Raw genomic sequence first — 23974 nt, forward strand, 5'->3', positions numbered from 1 at the left:
TCCATGTGTAAGTAAGGAGTGATTGGGTGATGTGTACCGGCCTCTTGGCGTTATTTCAGGGCCATTATCCATGAAGCATGTGGGGAAATTACGTGACTGATGAAGTTGGCTGAAGGCACAGAGAAGCAAACAGCAAGCTGTTACACCAGGTAACTGCTCTCACTTTCTTGTTAGAAATTGATGCCATCCATTTTCTCAGGGAAGAAAGGCAAGATGGAGAACTGTATAGAGTGAGGTGAAATTAGCCATTAATGGAAAGCAAATGCATGCAAAATAGTTGCCATTCATCAGTGGGATTCAGAAGTTGCGACTTAAAGTGGGAGGGAAAAGTATCAGGAAATGTTTTACTGATTTTATTCAGTCTCACTGTACATTCCCAACTTTCTCACCTGACCCATGCCATTATATAATACTAATTATATATAATATCTTAACAAACTATTTATTTCAAGATCACATCAGGGAGAAACTACAAATACTGGGCTTATCAATGACAGTCTCATCCTTTTATACACTGGATTGAGTTCGATGGCTATGCCAGCATTTCTTGCTCATGCTTAGTTGGCATTGAAAAGGTGGGGGTGAACCACCTTTTTGAGCTGCTGCAGTCTATTTCACGTATGTACGCTCACATCAATCAGGGAGAGTGTCACAGGATTTTGACACTGATGGAACAGCAGTATATTCCCAAATCAGGGTGGTGAGTGGCTTAGCAGGGAGTTTGCAGGTGGTGACATTCCCACTGCCTGATGTCTGCTGCCCTTGTCTTTTTAAATTATGATGATTGTGGATTTGAAGGGGTTGTCTTAGGAGCTTTATGACTTAAAAATGCATCTTCACAATGGTACTTGCTGCAACTGTGTGTCAGTGATGGAGGAATGATAGTTTGTAGATGTGGTGGCAGTCAGAAGTCTGGTGCTTTATGCTGAATAGTGTCAAGTTTCTTGAATGGTGTTGGAGTTACACTTATCCAGGGAAGTGGAGAATATTGTATCACACTCCTCACTTGTGCCTTGTAGATGGTGGACGGGCTTTAGGGAGTCAGGACGTTGCCACTGATCTTGTAGCCATAATGTTAACATGGCTATCTGGTTCAGTTTCTAGTCAATGTAAACCCCAGGATGTTGATAACGGGGAACTCAGGGATGGTAATGCTATTGAATGTCAAGGGGGAATGGTTAGAGTGACCATTTCCAACAAAAGACAATGCCTGACACTTGTATGGTGCAAATGTTACTTGCCACTTGTTAGCCCATACCTAGTTACTGTCCAGGTCTTGTTGTATTTGAACATGGAGTGCTGCAATATCTGAAGAGTTACGAACATCGCATACCTATCATTGAACATCTCCATTTCTGACCTTGTGAAGGAAGGGAGGCCGTTATTAGAACAGCTGAAGATTGTTGGTCTGAGGATATTATCCTGAGGAACTCCTGATATCATAATTTACGCAAGGTATGTTTCCAACCAGGAGAGTTTTCTCTTGATTGGCGCTATCCTTGCGAGGGCCCTTTGATGCCACACTTGGTTAAATCCGGCCTTGATGTCAATAGCAGCCACTGTCACTTCCCTTCTGGAGTTCAGCTCTTTTGTCTATGTTTGAACTAATACTGTAATGAAGTCACAAGCTGAGTGAGCCAGGTAGAATCCAAACTGACCATCAATGAGCAATTTATTGCTAAGCAAGTGAAGATTCCTGTGATCATGGACGGAAGAACTTTTTTCACGGTGATATTAATGATGTTCTATGGTAACAAGAACTCAAATTTATTTTTCTGTCTATGAAATTCATCTTAAAGGTTTCTCTGCTTGTTTTTAATGATGAGAACACTCTTTCTGGATTGATACCAAATTTTGTAATCATTTACAAAGCTAGTTAGAGAATTCAACTTTGAAGTCTCTTGCAATTCCTCTTTGATACTTGGAAGCTATGTATGAAAGTCTAAATATAAGTTAGCCATCTGTGAAATTTTCCATATTTGACATGAGTAGTTTTAGGTAGAGCTAAAATGCCAGTTGTAGGATTGTTGATTCCAATGATATACGTAATGGATAATAGAAAAATTCTGATGTAATATTTTGAGGTTGTACATTGCGTAGAAAGATAATCATCTCTTGCAACTACTTTGAAAAGTTTCAGTTAAGAGACGTTTGGTATTTACTGCAGGTGAATCCAAGTGTCTCCATTCCTGTCTATTTCCCTTTCCAACAGAAAATTTTCATGTGGAAGGATGTGGAAAGAAACTTGGACTCGGGGACTGCAACTACATCTCTCTCAGCTGTTTACAAAGAGAATTTTTCAACAGATCTCCTGTTATGTTTGTTTGGGAGAAAAAGCATAAGTGCTTAGTCATAAACATTTAGATCTTTGCCAATACCTGTTTCTGTACTAAAATGTGCCATTGTATGTGGAAGTTTTTTTTAAATGCTTTACAATACACTGTACGTACTTACTTGGTGTCCTTCAAAATACAATGTGCATTTTCTGTAATTTGGTATAGACTATATTATAGCTTACCCATTGTGAAGAAAATTTAATTCCAGTTAAATTGTGTGTGCAGATATAATGAGTTGTTGAAGCAAAAAACCCAGTTGGAGGAGTTGGAGACAATTTTGAAAAAAGAACAAGAGAAAATGCACCATGAGGTAGAGAAACATGAGACCATGATGCACAAGTACCAGAAGCTTCAAAATGAAAATGAAAGGTTGGTAGCATCATTAGAAATGTTGCATGTCAGTGTTCTTCCCAATTATTGTATCACTTACTGATCTTTACTTATGATGTCCTCCGGTATGAGCCTCTAGCACTAGAAATAGGTACAAAAGAAAAATGATAAGAATGTTACTAGAACTAAAAAGTTAGAACTATCAGAAAATGGAATTTGTTCAAGCTGTTTTATCTAGCAAGTGGATGGTAGTTGAGTAAACTAGTAGGAGTCTTTAAACTGATGATGAGTTTGATAGACTAGGTAGTGAAAATGTTTGTGTTGGAAGTCCAAAAGTATGGACCATAACATAGATAAATCAGAATACATTTTCTTTACTAAGAGAATGTGGAACTTGCTACCAGTGGATTAAGAGCCAAATAACAGACACCTTTAAGGGAGAAGCTAGAAAAATTACATGGGAGAGAAAGAAACAGAAGAATATGCAGATCAAGTTAATTAATTTGAAGTTTTAGCCTTGAAAAGTGTGTCAACGGAAAGATTCTTGGCAGTATGTAGGAGCAGAGGGATCTTGGGATTCATGTTGCCTGAAAGCTGCCACCCAGGTGGATAGAGTTGTTAAGAAGGTGTATGGTGTGTTAGCTTTCATTAATAGAGGGGTTGAGTTCAGAAGCCGTGAAGTTATGCACCAGCTGTACAGAACCCTGGTTCGGCCACATCTGGAGTATTGTGTCCAGTTCTGGTCATCTCATTACAGGAAAGATGTGGAAGCGTTGGAAAAGGCGCAGAGGAGATTTACCAGGATGTTGCCTGGAATGGAAGAAGGGTATTACAAGGAAAGTTTGAGAGAGCTAGGGCTTTTCTCTTTAGAACGATGAAGGATGAGAGGTGACTTGATACAGGTGTACAAAATGATCAGAGGTATAGATAGAGTGGACAGCCAAACACATTTTCCTAGGGTGGAGGCAGCTATTATAAGGGGACATAGTTTTAAAGTGAGTGGAGGTAGGTATGGGGAGACGTCAGGTAGGTTTTTTACTCAGAGTGGTAGGGGTGTGAAATGCATTGCTGGAGGGGGCAGTAGAGACGGCCTCATTAGGGGCATTTAAGCAGCTATTAGGTAGGCATATGGATGATAACATAAGGTAGCAGTGGAGTGATAGACCCTAGGTTTAGGGTAAAAGTTTGGCACGAAATCGTGGGCTAAAGGGCCTGTACTATACTGTACTGTTCTATGTTATATGAATTAGGATGGAAGGAGGCTTATAAGGAGCATAAACATGAGCATAGGCCATTTTAGTCCAATGACCATTTTTGCTTTTGGTTCTAAATTCTAATTCTAAAATAGGTGTGGAAGTAAGTTGAAATGAAGATATGAGAAATTTACAAAAGGATAGGCACATTGGCCAAAATTTGGTAGAAGAAATTTAACATGGATAAGTGCGAGATTATCCATTTTATCAGAGGAATATCTAAATGGAGAAAAAATTTGGTGTGCATTGGTTCAAAGGAATTTGAGTGTCCTTGTGCATGAATTGTAGAATATACGGTGTGCAGCTATAGCAGGTAATAAAACCATAAGACATAGGAGTGGAAGTAAGGCCATTTGACCCATCAAGTCCACTCAGCCATTTAAATCATGGCTGATGGGCATTTCAACACCACTTCCCTGCACTCTCCCCGTAGCCCTTGATTCCTTGTGACATCAAGAATTTGTCAATCTCTGCCTTGAAGGCATCCAACGTCCCGGCCTCCACTGCACTCCGTGGCAATGAATTCCACAAGCCCACCACTCTCTGGCTGAAGAAATGTCATCTCATTTCAGTTTTAAATTTACCCCCTCTAATTTTTAGGCTGTGCCCACGGGTCCTAGTCTCCCCGCCTAGTGGAAACAACTTCCTAGTGTCCACGCCTTCTAAGCCATACATTATCTTGTAAGTTTCTATTAGATCTCCCCTCAACCTTCTAAACTCTAATGAGTACAATCCCAGGATCCTTAGCCATTCATCATACGTTAAACCTACCATTCCAGGGATCATCCGTGTGAATCTCCGCTGGCAAGGCTCCAGGGTTAGTATGTCCTTCCTGAGGTGTGGGCCCCAAAATTGGACACAATATTCTAAATGGGGCCTAACTAGAACTTTATAAAGCCTCAGAAGCACATCACTGCTTTTATATTCCAACCCTCTTGAGATAAACCACAACATTACATTCGCTTTCTTAATCGCGGACTCTACCTGCAAGTTAACCTTCGGAGAATCCTGGACCAACACTCCCAGATCCCTTTGTACTTCTGCTTTACGAATTTTCTCACCATTTAGAAAATAGTCCATGCCTGTAATTTTTTTCCCAAAGTGCAAAACCTCACATTTACTCACATTGAATTTCATCAGCCATTTCCTGGACCACTCTCCTAAACTGTCTAAATCTTTCTGCAGCTTCCGCACCTCCTCTGTACTACCTGCCTGTCCACTTATCGTCGTATCATCGGCAAACTTCGCCAGAATGCCCCCCGTCCCTTCATCCAGATCATTAATATATAAGGTGAACAGCTGCGGCCCCAAAACTGAACCCTGCGGGACACCACTCGTCACCGGTTGCCATTCCGAGAAAGAGCCTTTTATCCCAAATCTCTGCCTTCTGTCAGACACCCAATCCTCAATCCAAGCCAGTAGCTCACCTTGAACACTATGGGCCCTCACCTTACTCAGCAGCCTCCCGTGAGGCTCCGTATCAAAGGTCTTTTGGAAGCCTAGATAGATAACATCTACTGGGTTTCCCTGGTCTAACATATGTGTTACCTCTTCATAGAATTCCAACAGGTTTGTCAGGCACGGCCTCCCCTTACTAAATCCATGCTGACTTGTTCTAATCTGACCCTGCACTTCCAGGAATTTAGTAATCTCATCCTTGACCGAGGTTAGGCAAATCGGCCTATAATTTTCCATCTTTTGCCTTGATACTTTCTTAAACAAGGGGGTTACATCAGCAATTTTCCAATCATCTGGGACTTTCCCTGACTCCAGTGACTTTTGAAAGATCACAACCAAAGCCACTGCTATTTCCTCACCCACCTTCTTCAGAACTCTAGGATGTAGCCCATTGCGGCCAGGAGATTTATCAATTTTTCGACCTTTTAGCTTTTCTAGCACTTTCTCTTTTTTGTACTGCCTACCATATTCAACTCTGCCCCCTGACTCTCCCTAATTGTCGGCAATAACAATAATAACAAAGACAAATGGAACATTGATATTTATCGCAAATGGAATTGCAAATGAAATTAGGGAAGTGTTGCTTCAATTGTCTAAGGCTGGACCTGGAATATTGTGTGTACTTTTGGTCGCTTATTTGGACCATAAGCTATAGGATCAGAAGTAAGCCACTCAACTCTTGGGTCCTAGTCTCTCTTGTCTGTAGAAACATCTTCTCCACGTCCACTTTATCCAGGACTTTCAGTATCCTGTGAGTTTCAATCAGATTCCCTGTCGTCTTTCTGAACTCCATTGAGTGCACGTCTGGATGGGTTTTGAATGGGAAGAGTTTAGAGGGTCACAAACCAAATGCTGGCAAATGGGACTAGATTAATTCAGAATATCTGGTTGATGTGGACTAGTTAGGCTAAAGGGTCTGCTTCCAAGCTATACATCTCTATGACTCAATGTCCACTGGCTGTCCTTTCGCTAACTTGTTCATTACCTCCTCAAAGACTTCTACCTGAATTGTTAGGCATGACTTGTCCTTGATGAAACTGTGCTGATTCCAAGATAATAAAATGTGAGGCTGGATGAACACAGCAGGCCCAGCAGCATCTCAGGAACATAAAAGCTGACGTTTCGGGCCTGGACCCTTCAGAGAGGGGGATGGGGTGAGGGTTCTGGAATAAATAGGGAAAGAGGGGAGGCGGACCGAAGATGGAGAGAAAAGAAGACAGGTGGAGAGGAGAGTATAGGTGGGGAGGTAGGGAGGGGATAGGTCAGTCCAGGGAAGACGGACAGGTCAAGGAGGTGGGATGAGGTTAGTAGGTAGGAGATGGAGGTGCGGCTTGGGGTGGGAGGAAGGGATGGGTGAGAGGAAGAACAGGTTAGGGAGGCAGAGAAGGCTGGACTGGTTTTGGGATGCAGTGGGTGTAGGGGAAGAGCTGGGCTGGTTGTGTGGTGCAGTGGGGGGAGGGGAAAAACTGGGCTGGTTTTGGGATGCGGTGGGGGAAGGGGAGATTTTGAAGCTTGTGAAGTCCACATTGATACCATTGGGCTGCAGGGTTCCCAAGCGGAATATGAGTTGCTGTTCCTGCAACCTGAGGGTGGCATCATTGTGACACTGCAGAAGGCCCATGATGGACATGTCATCTAAAGAATGAGAGGGAGAGTGGAAATGGCTCGTGACTGGGAGGTGCAGTTGTTTATTGCGAATTGAGCGGAGGTGTGCTGATTCCACTCTATTTTACCATGCACTTCCAAGTATTCCATGATTGCATCCTTAACAGACCCTGAAATCTTGTGAGTTTGACGAAGGATGTAGATATTTCAGAGCAAGTTCAGAGGATGTTCGCTAGTTTGATTCCAGGGATGTAGAGAGGATGTTTTCTGGTGGGGCAATCTCGAATGAGAGGTCATAGTTTTAGGATGAGGGGTAGTGGATTTAAAACGGGGATAAAGAGTTATTTCTCTCAAAGGGTCATGAATCTGTAGAATTCATTACCTCAGGGTGTGGTGGATGTGAGACTTTGAGTAAATTTAAGAGCAGATTTAATTAGTTAACACATTGAAGGTTTATGAAGAACAGGCAGAAAAGTGGAGTTAGGCTGAGATCAGATCAACCATGCTGGTCTTAAATGCTGCAGCAGGCTCGACAGGCAAAATTGCCGATGACTCCTAGTTCTTACATTCTGTATAATTCAGACCTTACAGTGTCACACTCAGTACTGCTCTATTTTGCCTGATTAGAAGCTGTGAAATGTTTTAAGTATAATTTGTGTCTGTATTGTAATATTTACTTGACTAATTAAACATGAACTACTTCATTAGCTCAATTATCCTTTGAAATAAACTAAATTTAAATGTGGGTTTCTCCTGACATGTACAAAAGCAGGAACTTTCAATAGGAGCTTTAGTTTACGTACTTGCTTTAGAACATGGAGGGCCTCTGTCATTTTTTTTCTAGTGGTTAAAGACAAGGAGCAGTGCAGGAGCAAAGTCATTTAATCTCCAAGTACATAAATCATTAAAAGCTGCTGTACATATCCAAAATATAACCAAAAGGACTGGTAGAATGTTGATTTTCTTCTTTTCCTTCAAAGGTTTTGGAATACAAAAATGTGGAGGTGATACTTCAGTTCTACAATTTTGTTCAGACATTTGGAGTACTATGTTCTGTTTAAGTTATATTACCCTTCAAGGATATTTTCCAAAAGCTTAAATTACGTGCATGAACTTGGCCACAGTCACTTTACAACTTTTGAGAATGAGCTAATCGAGTGCTTAAAATGATAGCGATTTGATAAGGTAGATGTAGCGAGCAGTTTTCTTTGAATGGTGAGGAAGAAGGAGTATAATCAACATTTAAATATAATGTAATTTTTATATATATATTATGGTTTGTTAAAATCTCAAATCTCTGATAATAGATCCCTTAACTCCAGCAAAACAAGTTTCTAGATGTTCAGTGAATTTAAATTTTCAAGTCTGGGGTCTAAGACTTTCATTTTTGCTTTGGGAATCTGTCCATTGGTTCTCTTCTGGATTCCAAGCCTACTGGGCATCTTCCAAGCGCAGCCACTTGGATTTTTACAAGACCCGATCAGTTAGGGAGCTTACTGTCCAATCAAGGACAGCAGACAGGTGGCCAACACTCAGCTGTCAGTGATCTACTGCTCCACTGGTAAGATGCAGACATTAAGATAGAGAGGAAGAGATTAAGTAAAGATTATTTTTAAAGTGTCAAAGCTGCTTGCCATCATGTTGGGCTGCAGCTGCCTGCCCCACCAGCCTTATGGGAAAGGGTCCCTCCCACAGACCACCATGCCCTCCCTTGACCTCAACCTATTTAAAAATTCTGGCTGAAATATTCTCAGTCCAGGGTAGGGACACTATCACTGTGCCACAAGAGGGGTCTCCTCCACAACTTCCTGGCTCAGACTGACAATTAAAATCACTTGCTAAACTGAATGCCAACATGAAGAGTTAGAAAGGATGTATTTCATTAGAAGTAAAGTTCTTAGAGAAAGAATACTGAAAGTATTTTCTCATTCTTGACTTTTCTTGTTCTACCTTGTGCCTTATAGTTTAGAAAAAGTTAGCTCTACATGAAATTGAGTATGTATGTCTCTGTTTGAAGGTTGAACCAAATACACAACCACTTGTTAAAGGAGAATGAAGGATTGCAGTTGGACCACAAGAATCTTAAAAGCTTACTGAATGCTGCAAAACTAGACCATACTCGTTTGGAAGCTGAATTTGCAAACCTGAAGGAACGTTACCAACAGTTGGATATCAATTCCACTAAATTAAACAACCAATGTGAGGTGGGTGTGAATTCTTTAACCTTTCATAATCAATTGACTGGATAAGGGATATATAAAATAAACAACTTTTGATTTTGCAAAACCCCATTCCCTAATTACAGATAAGTATAACATACTGAAATCTGTTATTGGTAAAATCTGTTTAAATTATTTAACCGTTTACCCAAGGCCGAGTGCAAACATTTTAAAGAAACCTAAGTGTACATATCAGCAGATCCTTCACCTTCACACAGAAAAACAGAAATTGTTGGAAAAACTCAGCAGATCTGGCAACATCTCTGGTGAGAAGGTTTTAGGTCCAGCAGTTTTTACCAGGAATTTCTGTTCTTGTTTTTCTTTCTGATTTCCCGCATCTGCCGTTCATTGGATTAGCTTTAGCTTCTCAAGTCTCCTCTGCCAATTTGATAAGATTGTGACTACATACATAATTGTTGCCTCAACTCAATGTTTCTGTCTACCACTTATATCCTTAGATTCATGATTTACAAGGGAATCAGCCTAGCTTGGCCTTACCAAACCTCTGAGAAAAAAAGACTGTTCTCACTTGCATCTTAAATTGGACAGCCCTTATTTTGTCCCTCGACTTTCCCTTTGGTAGTAAACCCCTTTAAAATCTCATATGTGTCAATACATAGTGTACCTACCTTTTGAGCTAGGAGATGAGAGTTCAAGTTCTGTCTTCGATTAAATTTGATTAAAGAATATCTCTTATTCTGAATTCCAGTTAGAGATCCAGCATTTTCTGCTTGGACAACTCCTTAATTCCATCAATTGCAAATAATTAAATTAAAGAATCTGAACAAGAAATTAAGGGTGCGATTTATAAGCAGTTTAGACAGGTTTTCTCCACTGATTGAATTGGTTAGAAAATATCTCCATCAGTGGAGTTGTGAAAATATGATCTTCTTACTCACTAAAAGAAGACTGAAAAAGACACTAATTTAGTCAAATGAAGGAGCTTCTGGGAGTACATCAAAAACCCATTAACATGGATAGAGGGTTAGCTTGCTAACTTGAACCAGAGTTGGGATAAATGGGTACTTTTCACATTAGTAAACTGTAACTAATGAAGTATCACGAGGATTAGGACTAAGTTTCTGACTATTTAAGATCTACATTCATGACTTGGATGAAGGAACTATGATATCGGTGTGATAATGGGAACTGCAGATGCTGGAGAATCCAAGATAATAAAATGTGAGGCTGGATGAACACAGCAGGCCAAGCAGCATCCCAGGAGCACAAAAGCTGACGTTTCGGGCCTAGACCCTTCATCAGATATGGGTCTAGGCCCGAAACGTCAGCTTTTGTGTTCCTGGGATGCTGCTTGGCCTGCTGTGTTCATCCAGCCTCACATTTTATTATCTATGATATCGGTGTATTTGGCTGCTGAGATAGCTAGGAGAGCAAGCAGATCAGAGTCTTCAAAAGGATATGGACAAAGTAAGTGGGCAAAGATTTGAGATGAGCACTACAGTGTGGGAATATGTGAAGATATCCACTTTGGCAGGAAGAATAAAAAAACAAAATATAATTTAAATACGCTACATAATGCAGCAGTGGAAAGGGATCTGAATGTCCTTGTACCTGAATCACAGAAAAGTAGGACAAACTTGTTCTAACTATATAGAGCATTGATCAGACCACACCTCCTTGATGAGAGAGACATTTGCATGGGAAACAGTTCAGAGAAGTTTCACAAGGTGGATTCCTAGTTTGAAGGTGTTGAGATCGAGCAAGTTGGCCCGATGTGTATTGAAGTTTACAAGAATGTGAACTGATCTTATTAAACTATCAGACTGAGAGGCGGCTTGACACAGTGGATGGAGAAATCTAGAAGCATTTAAAAATAATGTGCTTCCAACTCAAGGCTGAGGCGAGGAGGATTTTCTTCTGTCAGAAGATCATTGATTTGTTTTTGGATCTGTCTTCTCTGGAGAGCAGTGGAGACTTGATCATTGAATATGGTCAAAATTGAGTCGGTCAAGTTTTGGTTGATAGCAGAATTGAGGGTTAAGGGAGGACAGCTGGAAAATGGACTGAAGTCCACAATCTGATCAACCATGATAAATAAGTGTTTGGTAGTACAGAATAAAAATATTGATTAAAGGAAATAAGCTGAATCTTTTTATCTTGCACACATCAGGTTTAGGATGTAAGAAACAGACTTGAAAAGAGGGATATGTTTTTCACAGGATCAAAAAGGATGTTGGTTGGATTGGCTATTGTTGATATAGAGATGCAGCAAGAACTGTCAATTTAGTTGCCAGATGCAGCAGGTAGCTTCTTGATTTTTCAGTGTTGCCATGGGAATGAAATCAAGATTGGCAGCCTCTGTGATACCCCTTTTTTCCAATGAAAAGGGTGTTTTTTTTAAACTTGTGGGACATGGTCATTGCTGGCTGGCCAACATTTATTGTCCATCCCTAGCTGCCTTTGAACTGAGTTGCCTGCATTGCCATTTCGGAGGGTAGTTGAGAGTCACTCACTTTGATGTGGATCTGGAGTCACGTGTAGGTTAGGCCAGGTGAGGATGGCAGATTTCCATCCCTAAAGGACATTAATGAACCAGATAGGTTTTTCCAACAATCACCAATGATTTCATGGTCATCAGTAGATTCTTAATTCCAGATTATTATTGAATTCAAAGTCCACCATCTGCCGTGTAAGGATTTGAATCCCAGGTCCCCAGATCATTAGCTGAGCTCCTAGAGTAACAGTTTATCAATAATACGACTAGGCTATTGCCTCCCGTAAAACCATGCAGACACAGGGACAATTGGAAAACTCCACACAGACAATTGCCCAAGGCTGGAATGGAACCCAGGTCCTGGACACTGTAAGGTTGCACTGCTAACCACTGAGCTGCTCTGCCACAATACAAATGCAATTTTACCAAAAAGAACAGATTTCTGTGTTAAAAGTCCCACTCAATGTCTGTTTTCCACTTGATACTTATGAGGGCACTGGTTTCGTATAGGAGAGCAAGACTGTAACAAACTCCAAGCCTTTGACAATATTGATGTATCAGCTGTACAGGAGAAAGAAAGAAGAGTAAAAGAGCAATTGTGATAAATTCACTTGTTAGGGGAACAGGCAACTATTTCTGCTACCATTGATGAGATTCCGTGATGATCTGTTGCCTTCCTGGTGCCAGGGTCAGTGATGTCATAGAATGGGCAAAGAATATTCTTCTGAGAAAGGATGGTCAGACAGTGATCATGGCCCACAACAAAACAAGTAGGAAGGGGTCCTGCAATCAGAATTTGGGTGGCTAGGTAGAAAATTAGCAAGGAGAGCCTCAAAAGTAGTTAGCTATAGATTGTTCCCAGTACCATGTGAGTAATAGAAATCGGAGGATATGACGCGTGAATGTGCGTTTGGAAAGATGGTGCAGGAGGGTGGCATTCAAATTCTTGGGATGTGAGGGACTGGTTCTGACAGAGTGTAGTAAATACTTAAGTTTCTCCTATCTCTACTGTATAACATAGTATAGTATTCCTCACAATTTGCCCCTAATTACCCCAATGTTCTATACTCTACATAATGTCTTACTTGGTATTGACTTTGCTATGAGTGAGGTTTCCAGATCCAATGTCTATTAACATATTATGAAGAGAAACAAATTCCACATTAGCCTTCTATATATGTATTAAACATTTGAGCTTACAGCAAGTCAGGCCATGCATCCTGCTCCATGAATCATTTAAAAAAACATAAATTGGTTCATGACTTTCTTCAATCATGACCATTGCTTCCAATGAGCTTCCACTTTCATGTCTACACAGGTGCACGTGTCCATAATTATGATCATTTCTTCATATCCTGTCCATTGTAGCACAAATATTATCTCCACTAGCGTGACCTTATCTCCTACACTGGACATCTCAACCTGTTCTGTTTCTGCCTCTACGTCCTGGTGCGTAATTAGCTGATCCCAAACTTCTCCTCTTTGTCCATGCAGCTGTCAGTGTAGCTTTCTTGCAAATTATTTAACTTTTTCATATCTAGCTCTGACTTTCTGATTACCTGTCACAATATGCCTGCTAATCTTATAACCCTTCCTGTCATTAACTCATGTAACAATAATCCAGTTGATCTACTTGATGGTGCACTGAGTCCTATACCAAGACTAGGCAACAGATGTGCCCATCTATATGCCACTTCTGGCTGGCTTTAACTGAAGTTTTCCTTAATGTCCTATTCATCCACACTACCATTTTAAAGGTCTGTGGGTAGTAGGAAATATCAAATTTTGTTTGATTCCCAGCAACTTGCAAACTTCCGAGGAACATTGGAAATAGGAGCAGGAATAGCCATTCAGTCCCCTCAAGCTTGCCACAGGCCTTAATCCTTCGATGATTCAGACATCTGTCTACTCTTGTGATCTCTGCTCTACAACTCTCTGGAGTAGAGATTTTGTTCACATCTCTGTTTTAAATAAGTGGCCCATTATCCCATAATGAGGTCCCCTTTCAAGACTGCCCCAGAAGTGAAAATGTCTACTTTACATCTCTTTTACATAGTTTCATTTGATTATATCTTTAATCAATACTCGCATGCCCCTTTTTTTTCTATCCTATCATAAGAGCACTACATAAATAGGACCCCTGAGTGACCATTCATCCTTCACTTAAACAAGGTTTCTATTGTTGCCATGATAACATAGTCCCATGTGGCTATTTGTGAGCATAACTCACCTGTCTTATCTACCATGACCTGGGCATTTATGCACAAGAAGTCTGAACTCACCCTTGCCTGTCCTCATGTTCCCCATGTCTGATTTTATTTCCCCTTATTTCTGAACTACATTTTATTCTCATGCCCTTTCTTTTCCAGGCCTCCTGTGTACCTTGTATCACCTCTCTAAGCATTTCATTTTTATGCTGTTTTGCTTGTTAAATAATTTTCAATGCCTGCCCTGCAACACTAGACCTGAAGCCCACAGACCTGTTGAGGTACACCCCTCCATCTTGCTTCAGTCCATTCTATACTAGAATTGATCCTAGTGCCCTAGAAATCTGAAATCTGTCTTTATACACGCCTATTTCAACAGCACTTTAAACCAATTCATCTTACTACTCCTGTATTTATTTATGGGAGGCACTGAGGATGGATGATTCAGAAATTGCCGCTTCCAAGTTTATGTTTTACTTTCTCCATAGCTCCTGAAAACTACCTTTTGAACCTATGTGTGTAGATCATTGATGTATTTAGGTCCAACACTGATGATGGCATCTGTTTGTTACCTATTGCCCTATATGCGTTGTGTACCCAATCAGTGTTGTATGATTATTGTTCCTGAGAAATCACCTGATCATTTTCAAAAGGGACTTTCTTATATCCAGTAGATTGGAACAATGTCTGAAATGTAGCACTTACAATTCCCTTAAAACTGCACTGAGTGGTACTTGAGCCCATGACTTTTGACTCTGAGGCAAGGTTGCTACCACTGACAGAGTGACATTAATACTCAGAGTTTCTAAATATGGTAAATGTTCTATTCAAAAGTGCCAACCATATTTTGACAGAATAATACTTAATAAGATTTGACAATTCCTCTGATCATAATATGTCAAAATCAGTCACTATGGCATTGAAAGGTGGCTCAAAAAAGATAGTTTGCTTTATTTCAATGTGTGTGAGCATTAAGTACAACTGCCTTCCTTAATTGCCTATAACTTCGTTTGTTTAAGTCATTATGGAGAGTGATTACATATTTTAGTAGACCTCCGTTCAAACCACAATGCACCACCAAACCTCTGCAAAAAGGAAGTACCTGAGATGATCTATTCTATCTATATGAATTACCGTGACCTTCGAGTTATTTGCCATTTCAATAAACCACTTTGATCTCATGCTAACATCTTGGATCTGCTGGATAGACTCAGTCATACAGCACAGAAATAGACCCTTTGGCCCAACCAGCCCATGCCAACTATAATCCCAAACAAAACTAGTCCCACATGCCTATACTTGGCCCATATCTCTCCAAACTTTTCTTAATCGTGTACTTATCTAAATGTCTGTTAAATGTTGTAACTGTACCTGCAACCGCCATTTCTTATGGAAGTTTATTCTGCACACAAACAGTTCTGTGTTTTCAAAAAAAAATTGCCCCTCATGTGTTTTTTTAAATCATTCTCCTCTCACCTTAAAAATATGGTCCCAAGTTCTGAAATCCCCCACCCTAAGGAAAAGGCACTTGGCACTCACCCCTTTTGATTTTCATAAACCTCCGTAAGGTCATGTCTCAATCTCCTACACTCCAGCAAATAAAGTCCCAGTCTATCCAGCCTCTCCTCATAACTCAGATCTTCCATTCCCAGCAATATCCTGGTAAAATTCTTCTGAACCCTCTCCAGCTTAATAGTACCCTTCCTACAAAAGGGAGACCAGAACTGAGACACAGTATTCCAGAAGAGGCCTTACCAAAGTCCTGTACAACCTCAACATAATGTCCCAACTCCTACATTCAAAGGTCCGAGCAATGAAGGCAAGTGTGCTAAATACTTTCTTAACCAACTTATCTATGTGTAATGCAAACTTCAAAGAATTGTGTACCTGAACCCCTACGTTTCTATTTTCTAACACCATCCAAGGCTTTCTTTTAATTGTACAAGTCTTGGCTTTATTTGTTGTACCAAAATGGAATACCTTATGTTTATTCAAATTAAACTCCATCTGCCACTGTTCAGCCCATTGACCTAATTGATCAAGATCTCTTTGTAATCTTGGATAACCACCTTCAATGCCCACTATACCACCAATCTGGGTGTCATCTGCAAACTTACTAACCATACTTTATATATTCTCATCTAAACCACTTACGTAAATGACAAACAAACGTGGACCCAGTACTAACCCCTGTGAAACACCGCTGGTCACAGGCCTGCAGTCCGAAAAACAACCCTCTACCATCACAGTGTTGCTCCTGTAGTTGAGCCAATTTTGAATCCAATTGGCAAGCTTACCCTGAATCCCACCTGATCTAACCTTACTAATTAAACTACCATGTAGAACCTTGTCAAAGACATCACTAAAGTCCAAGTAAATGATGTCTACCACTCTGCCCTCGTCAATGTTTTTGGTTACTTCCTCAAAAAAAACTCAAGTTTGAGAGATACGATTTCCTTCACACAAAACCATACTGACTATCTCTAGTCATTCTTTGCCTCTCCAAATGCATATAAATCTTGTCTTTCAGAATCACTTCCAACAACTTAGCCATCACCAAAGTCAGACCCACAGGCTTCCCCTTGCATCCCTTCTTAAACAAAGGCACAACATTGGACACTTTCCAGTCACTTAGCACCTCATCCATATTTATATATGATGCAGAAATAGTTTTGAAATGAATGAGGAAACAAGCTCATGGAACAACATAGAGTCATAGAATAATAGAATAACATGGAAACAGGCTGTTTGGCCCAAACTGGTCCATGTTGACCATGGTGCCCACTCAGCTAGTTCCATTTACCTGCATTTGGTCCTCATCCCTCTTAAACCCTTCCCATCCATGTATTTATCCAAATGTTTTTTAAATGTTGCTATTGTACCAGCCTCAACTATATTGTCTGGCAGCCCAATCTATGTATGCATCACTCTCTGCATGAAGAATTTGTCCCTCAAGTCCTTCTTAAATCTTACTCCTCTTACCTTAAATCTATGTCCTCTTGTTTTCAATTCCCTGTCCCTGGGAAAAAGATTATACGCATTCATCCTGTCTATGCCATTCATGATTTTATACACCTCAATATGGTCACTCCTCATTCTCCTACGTTCCAGGGAATAAAGTGCTATTTATAACTCAGGCCTACAAGTCCTGGCAACATCCTTGTAAATTTTCTTTGCACATTTTCCAGTTTAACAATGTCTTTACTATAACACAGTGACCAAAACTGTACATAATCCTCCAAGTGCAACCTCACCAATGACTTATACAGCTGTAACATAGCGTCCCAACTCCTATACTCAGCACCTGGACTGATGAAGGTCAGCATGCTATATGCCTTCTTTTCACCATCCTGTCTACCTGTGATACTGTTACAACAAACTATGTCCTTGTCCTCCTAGGTCCCTCTGTTCCACAACACTCCTCAGGACCTTACCATTTACTATACAAATCTTACTTTGGTTTGACTTTGTAAAGCACAACACTTCATACTTATCTGTACAGAATTGCATTTGCCAATCCTCAGCCAACTTACCCATCTGATTAAGATCCCTCTGTAATTTTTGATCACCTTCCTTGCTATTAGCTATACCTCCTAATTTTGTATGATCCGCAGATTTACTAATCATGCCTTGTACGTTCACATCCAGATCATTTATGTAAATGACAAGTGTCCCAGCATCAGCCCCTGTGAAACCCTGCTAGTCACAGGCCTTTAGTTCAAGAAACAACTTTCAACCATCACACTCAGCTTCCTACCATCAAGCCAGTTTGAATCCAGTCTCCCTGGATCCTATGCAACTTAACCTTCATGACCAGCCTGTAATGCAGGACCTTGTCAAAGGCCTTATTAAAGTCCATATAGACAACATCCACTGTCCTACTTTCATCTATCCTCTTGGTTACCTCTTTGAAAAACTCCGAAAGATTTGTTAGACATGACTTCCCACACAAATCCATGCTGACCACATCTTAATTTCTATTTAGCCACCCTTTATGGCCATTAGGTCTCAATATTGAATTTTGCAATTTAAGAGCTTGACTGCATGATGCCTATGATCTATTTTTCTTGCTGTCCCTCGTCCTTCCCCCAAATTCTTGTTTGTGTCTTGTTTACACTGTAATCAAGTAGTCCTTTCCCTTTTACCCTCTAATTTACACCCATTGTACATCTTACTGTCTTTCACCCCCATTAACAATCCTTTTTGTCATTTGCACTGGGCCTCTACATCATCTGTTCCATTTGCCTCTCCTCCGTCTCAGTTAACTAAATAAAAATAATTTCTTCTGAACTGAAAATAGTTGAAAGAGTTGTACTGGGCTCAATATTAACTCTGTTTCTCACTCCATGCATGCTGTCAGACCTACTGAGTTTCTGCTGCATTTTCTGTTCAGATTTCCATCATGTGCTGTATTTTATTCTGAACTTTTGCCTGTAGAATTATAAATGTTACATGTTAATCAAATTGTGGTTAAAATGCGATGATGAAACTGATATTTTCAGTGGAGACGTGGCCCTAGACTTGAAATGTACGATAATAGTCAATTTTTTCCTGTTCTGATTTTGAGCACCCACCTACAAACCATAATATAGATGATATTTCTTCTTTGATCTTCTGTCTCTTTACAAGTAAGAGGTTTTTAAGGTCATAATAAAACTGTTATGCTCTCTTTTAGTCTTAATCATAGCTTTTGCATATTTTGAAGATGTGTGTCTAAGAAATATTTATCCTGACCATTGTTTGGTTTTCATTCAGCTACTGAGCCAATTAAAAGGGAATCTTGAGGAAGAAAATCGACATTTGCTCGACCAAATCCAGACATTAATGCTGCACAACAAGTCATTGTTAGAACAGAGCATGGAGAGTAAGGATCTGTTCCATGTGGAACAAAGACAGTACATGTAAGTAGAACGGAAAAAAGTACTTTGTGTGATAAGTAAAAATACTTACCCTTGCACACTACAGAGAATACTTTGGGCAGTATCTTCCCATCACCTGAACACTGCAGGTTGTGGCAAGAACATAGAACTGTACAGTACAGCACAGCACAGTAGAGGTCCTTTGGCCTACAATGTTGTGCTGACCTATTATCCACCCAAGATCAATCTATCCTGCATGCCCTACATTTTACTATTCTCCATGTGCCTATTCAAGAGTCATTTAGAAGTCTCTAAAGTATTTAACTCCACTACCACTGCTGGCAGTGCATTCCACACGCCCACCAGTCTCAGTGTGAAGAACCTACCTCTGACATCTCCCCTGTACCTTCCTTCAATCACCTTAAAATTATGCCCCCTCTTAATAGTTATTTCTGCCTGGGAAAAAACCTCTGACTATTCACTCTATCTATGCCTCTCATCATCTTGTAAACCTCTATCAAGACACCTCTTACCCTTTGCTCCAATGAAAAAGCCCTAGTTCACTCAACATTTCCTCATAAGACCTGCCCTCCAGTTCAGGCAGCATGCTGGTAAATCTCCTCTGCACCTTCTCTAAAGCTTCCACATCCTTTCGATAATGATGTGACCAGAACTGAACACAATATTCCACGTGTGGTCTGACCACAGTTTTATAGAATTGCAGCATAACCTTGCAGCTCTTAAACTCAATTCCCCTGCCAATGAAAGCCAACACACCATACATCTTCTTTACAACCCTGCCCACTTGGGTAGCACCTTTGAGGGATCTGTTGCCGTGGACCCCAAGATCCCTCAGTTCCTCCACTCTGCCGAGAATCCTGCCATTAACCCTGTATTCTGTATTCGAATTCAACCTTCCAAAATGAATCACTTCACACTTTTCTGGGTTGAATTCCATCTGCCATTTCTTTGCCCAGCTCAGCATCGCCACCAACCTTCGTGTCATTGACAAACCTACTAATCCACCCTTGTACTTTCTCATCCAAGTCATTTAAAAAGATCACAAAGAGCAAATGTCCCAGAACTGATCCCTGTGGAACACCACTGGTCACTGAACTCCAGGCTGAATACTTTCCATCTACTACCATCTTCTATTGGACAGCCAGTTTTGTATCCAGACAGCCAAATTTCCCTGAATCCCATGCCTCCTTACTTTCTGAATGAGCCTACCATATGAAACCTTATTGAATGCCTTGCTAAAATCCATATATACCAAATCCACTGCTCTACCTTCATCAATGTCTTTTGTCACATCCTCAAAGAATTCAGTAAGGCTTGTGAGGCATGACCTGCCTCTCTCAAAGCCATGCTAACTATTTCTAATCAAATTGTGCTTTTCCAAATAGTCATAAATACAATCTCTCAGACTCCTCTCCAATAATTTGCCCACCACAGAAGTAAGACTGACCAGTCTGTAATTTCCAGGATTATCCCTATTTGCTCCCTTGAAAGGGAATGACATTTGCCACCCTCCAATCTTCTGGTACTACCCCAGTGGACAGTGAGGATGCAAAGATAATTTCCAAAGAGGCAACAGTCTCTCCCCTCGCTTCCCATAGTAACCTTGGGTATATCCCATTTGGCCCCTGGGACTTATCTATCCTCATGTTTTTCAAAATTTCTAGCACATCCTCCTTCCTAACACCAACCTGGTCGAGCATATCTGCCTGTTTCATGGTGTACTGTCAAATGTCAAGGCCCTTCTCAATGGTGAATACTGAAGCAAAGTATGCATTAAGGACCTCCTCCTCTGACTCCGCACACAAGTTCCCTCCACTATTCCTAATTCCTCTTGTTCCTCACATAAGTATAGGAACTCTTGGGGTTTTCCTTGATCCTACCCGCCAATGTTTTCTCATACCCCCTTCTTGGTCTCAAGTCCATTCTTCAGTTTCTGTCTGGCTTCCTTGCAGACCTCTAGAACCGGACCTGTTCGATGCTTGCTTCGTTAACCTTAAGAGAACTTCCTTCTTCCTCTTGACTTGGTGTTCAACATGTCTTGTCATCCAAGGTTCCTTCAACTTACCATCATTTCCCTGCCTCAGTGGGACAAACCTATCCAGTATCTGTGGCAACTACTCCCTAACCAACCTCCACATTTCTATCATGCATTTCCCTGAGAACATTTGATCCCATAGTTCTTGCATAATAGCATTGTAATCCCCTCTCCCCCAATTAAATATTTTCCCATACCGTCAGCTCCTGTCCCTCTCCCTGACTATAGTAAAGGTCAGGGAGTTGCAATCACTATCACTGAAATGCTGTATCACTGAGAGATCTGACAGCTGACCTGGTCTGTTGCCAAGCACCAAATCCAATGTGGCCTCCCCCGTAGTCAGCCTATCTACATATTGAGGTAGAAATCCTTCCCGAACACACCTAACAAAATCTGCTCCATCCAAACTATTTGCATTTAGGAGGTTCCAGTCTATATTAGGGAAGTTGAAATCGCCTTGACAACAACCCTATTACTTATGCACCTTTCCAAAATCTGTCTCCCAATCTGTTCCTCAGTGTCTCTGTTGTTATTGGTTGTCTGTCGAAAACTCCCAATAAAGTGACTGCTCCTTTCCTGTTTCTGACTTGCACCCGTACTGACTCAGTGGAGAAACCCTCCTCCACAACCTCCCTTTCTGCAGATGTGATACCATCTCTGATTAGCAATGCCACTCCCCCACTTCTTTCACCTCCCTCCTAATTTCTTTTGAAACATCTGTACCCCAGAACATCCAACAGCCATTCTTGCCCCTGTGTTATCTAATTTTCTGTAATGGCCGCAACATCGTAGTTCCAAGTACTGATCCATGCTGTAAATTCGTCATCCTTATTCCTGACACTTCTTGCATTGAAGTAGACACACTTGAAGCCGTTGCACTGATTGACACTTTGCCCTATCAACTGCTGATCCTTCATCATAGATTCTCTGCTTGTTCTATCTGTCTGTAAATTGGCTACCCCAATCTCTGATCTGTAGCTCTGGTTCCCATCCCCCTGCCAAACTAGTTTAAACTGCCCGAAGAGCTGTAGCAAACCACTCGCCCAAGATATTGGTGCCCCTCCAGTTCAGGTGCAACCTGCCCTTCCTGTACAGGTCCCACCTTCCCCAGAAGGCATCCCAGTGATCCAAAAACCTGAAGCCCTCCTTCCTACACCAGCTCTGTAGCCGCATATTCAGCTGTGCTGTCTGTCTGCTTCTAGCCTCACTAGCCCATGGCACCGGTAGTAATCCTGAGAATACTACTCTACCCGTCCTGGCTTTCCACGTCCATCCTAACTCCCTATAATCACTTTTCAGGTCCTCATCCCATTTCCTAGCTATGTCATTGTTACCGATGTGTACCATGACTTCTAACTGCCCTCCCTCTCCCTTAAGAATCCTGAAGACTCGATCTGAGACATCCCTGACCCTGGCACCTGGGAAGCAACAGACCATCAGGGAGCCTCGCTCAGCACCACAGAATCTCCTGTCTGTTCCCCTAACCAGTGAATCCTCTTTCATTATTGCTTTCCTCTTCTCCCCACTTCCTTTCTGAGCCGCAGAGCCAGGTTCAGTGCCAGAGACCTGGCTGCTGTGGCTTCCCCCTGGTAAGGCCTCTCCCCATCAGTATCCAAAACGGCATACTTATTATTGAGGGGAACAGCCACAGGGGATCCCTGCACTGTCTGCCTATTCTCTTTACCACTCCTGACAGTCACCCAACTACCTTTGCCCTGTACCTTGGGTGTGACCTGTCTATCACCTCCTCAGCATTCCGAATGATCCGGAGTTCATCCAACTCCAGCTCCAGTTCCCTAATGCAGTCTGTGAGGAGCTGAGGTTGGGTGCACTTCTCGCAGTTGAAGTCAGAAGGGATACCAGTAGTGACCCTTACTTCCCACATCGTACAAGAGGAGCATGCAACTGCCCTGGCTTCCATTCCCTCTACTCTAGATTGCCAAAAGAGTAAAGAAAAATAAACCTTACCTTACCGAACCTCCACATAGTCTTTTTTTTTTGGTTAGAGGAGGATGGGTGGGAGACACTACGCATGTAGTGTTTCACGTTTAGACACTGCCCGAATATAGTAGTTTACTTCCTGGCTCACGCTCTCACCACTCCTGCCGCTGAAGGCAAGAAGCGAGAAGTTTGGGGGAATCGAGTGGAATATCTTTCTCAAAGTCAAGACCACCATTTTCTACCCATGACCCAGATGCTGAGACAACATTCTCACTCACGAGTGGTCAGAGGCCGAATAACAGCTCATTATCATTCATTCCTACCTAATTTCACCTCTAATATTCAGGCACCTATTCTTCCACCAGATAGAAATTAGACACCAAAACTGACCAACATGAAAGTAAGACTCTATCTCTGCCCTTGCTCCTCTGGACACAGAGCAACACCATCTCCTGGTGTGCTCAATTGGCAGTCAAACTCTGAAGTTGCAGTACTCGAAGTTGAGTCCTAGAGGGTATAAAATGGCTATGTGGTAAATGAGGTGTTGTTCCTCTGGCTTGTGTTGAGTAACAAGCCAAGGGCAGAAATGTTAGCATGGGAGTAAGATGGTTTATTAAAAACGGTAAAAGCTTAAAAAGGTTGGAGTCATTCTTACGGATAGAGGGAGATGTTCCACAAAGTGGTCACCCAGCTTCTGTTCAGTGTTTTACAGTGTGAAGGAGACCACATTGTGAGCAGTGAATACAGTAGACTAGATTGAAAGAATACAAATAAAATGCTGCTTCACTTGGATGGATCATCTTTCACCGTTTTAGCCACTTCCATCAGAGTACCACTACCAAACATCTCTTGCCCTCCCCTCCACTGTCAATATTCCATCTGTTACCTCTGAGACACACTGGTCCATTCTTCCTGACACTTCCTCATTCCCCCATGGCTCCTTCCCTGTCAATCTCAGAAGATATAAAGTTTGTTCATTAACTTCACACCCCCGCCCCCACCACAACATTTGAGGTGAGTCAGCATTTCACTTGTACCCCTCTCAGTTTAGTCTAATGTGGTTCTATGGGTTGATGCGTTCTGAATCTTGCTTGTTGTAGTTGCTGCTGTACAGACTCTCAGACACAGCTGATGGCGGAACATGAACTTATGTTTACAAATTGCAAACTTATTTACATGGAAATCTCATCTGTTCTACCCATGTGTTCTCACATGACCGTCTCTTTATCAGAATAGGAGTAGTTCTGCCAGCTAA

The 23974-nt window shown here is 41.4% G+C and overlaps 1 protein-coding gene across 13 annotated transcripts in view; it reads left to right on the plus strand.

Moving 5' to 3' along the window:
* Positions 1-23974, plus strand: part of LOC125454694 (girdin-like) — a 322453-nt gene that overhangs the window by 224724 nt on the left and 73755 nt on the right. For all 13 annotated transcript variants that reach the window (XM_048535750.1, XM_048535754.1, XM_048535755.1 and 10 more), the window contains 3 exons: positions 2562-2705; positions 9000-9186; positions 18619-18764. In XM_048535750.1, the coding sequence (XP_048391707.1) occupies positions 2562-2705; positions 9000-9186; positions 18619-18764 (477 nt within the window). The remainder of the gene's footprint in view (positions 1-2561; positions 2706-8999; positions 9187-18618; positions 18765-23974) is intronic.

The sequence above is a fragment of the Stegostoma tigrinum genome, chromosome 9, assembly GCF_030684315.1.
Source record: "Stegostoma tigrinum isolate sSteTig4 chromosome 9, sSteTig4.hap1, whole genome shotgun sequence".
NCBI classification, from domain to species: domain Eukaryota; kingdom Metazoa; phylum Chordata; class Chondrichthyes; order Orectolobiformes; family Stegostomatidae; genus Stegostoma; species Stegostoma tigrinum.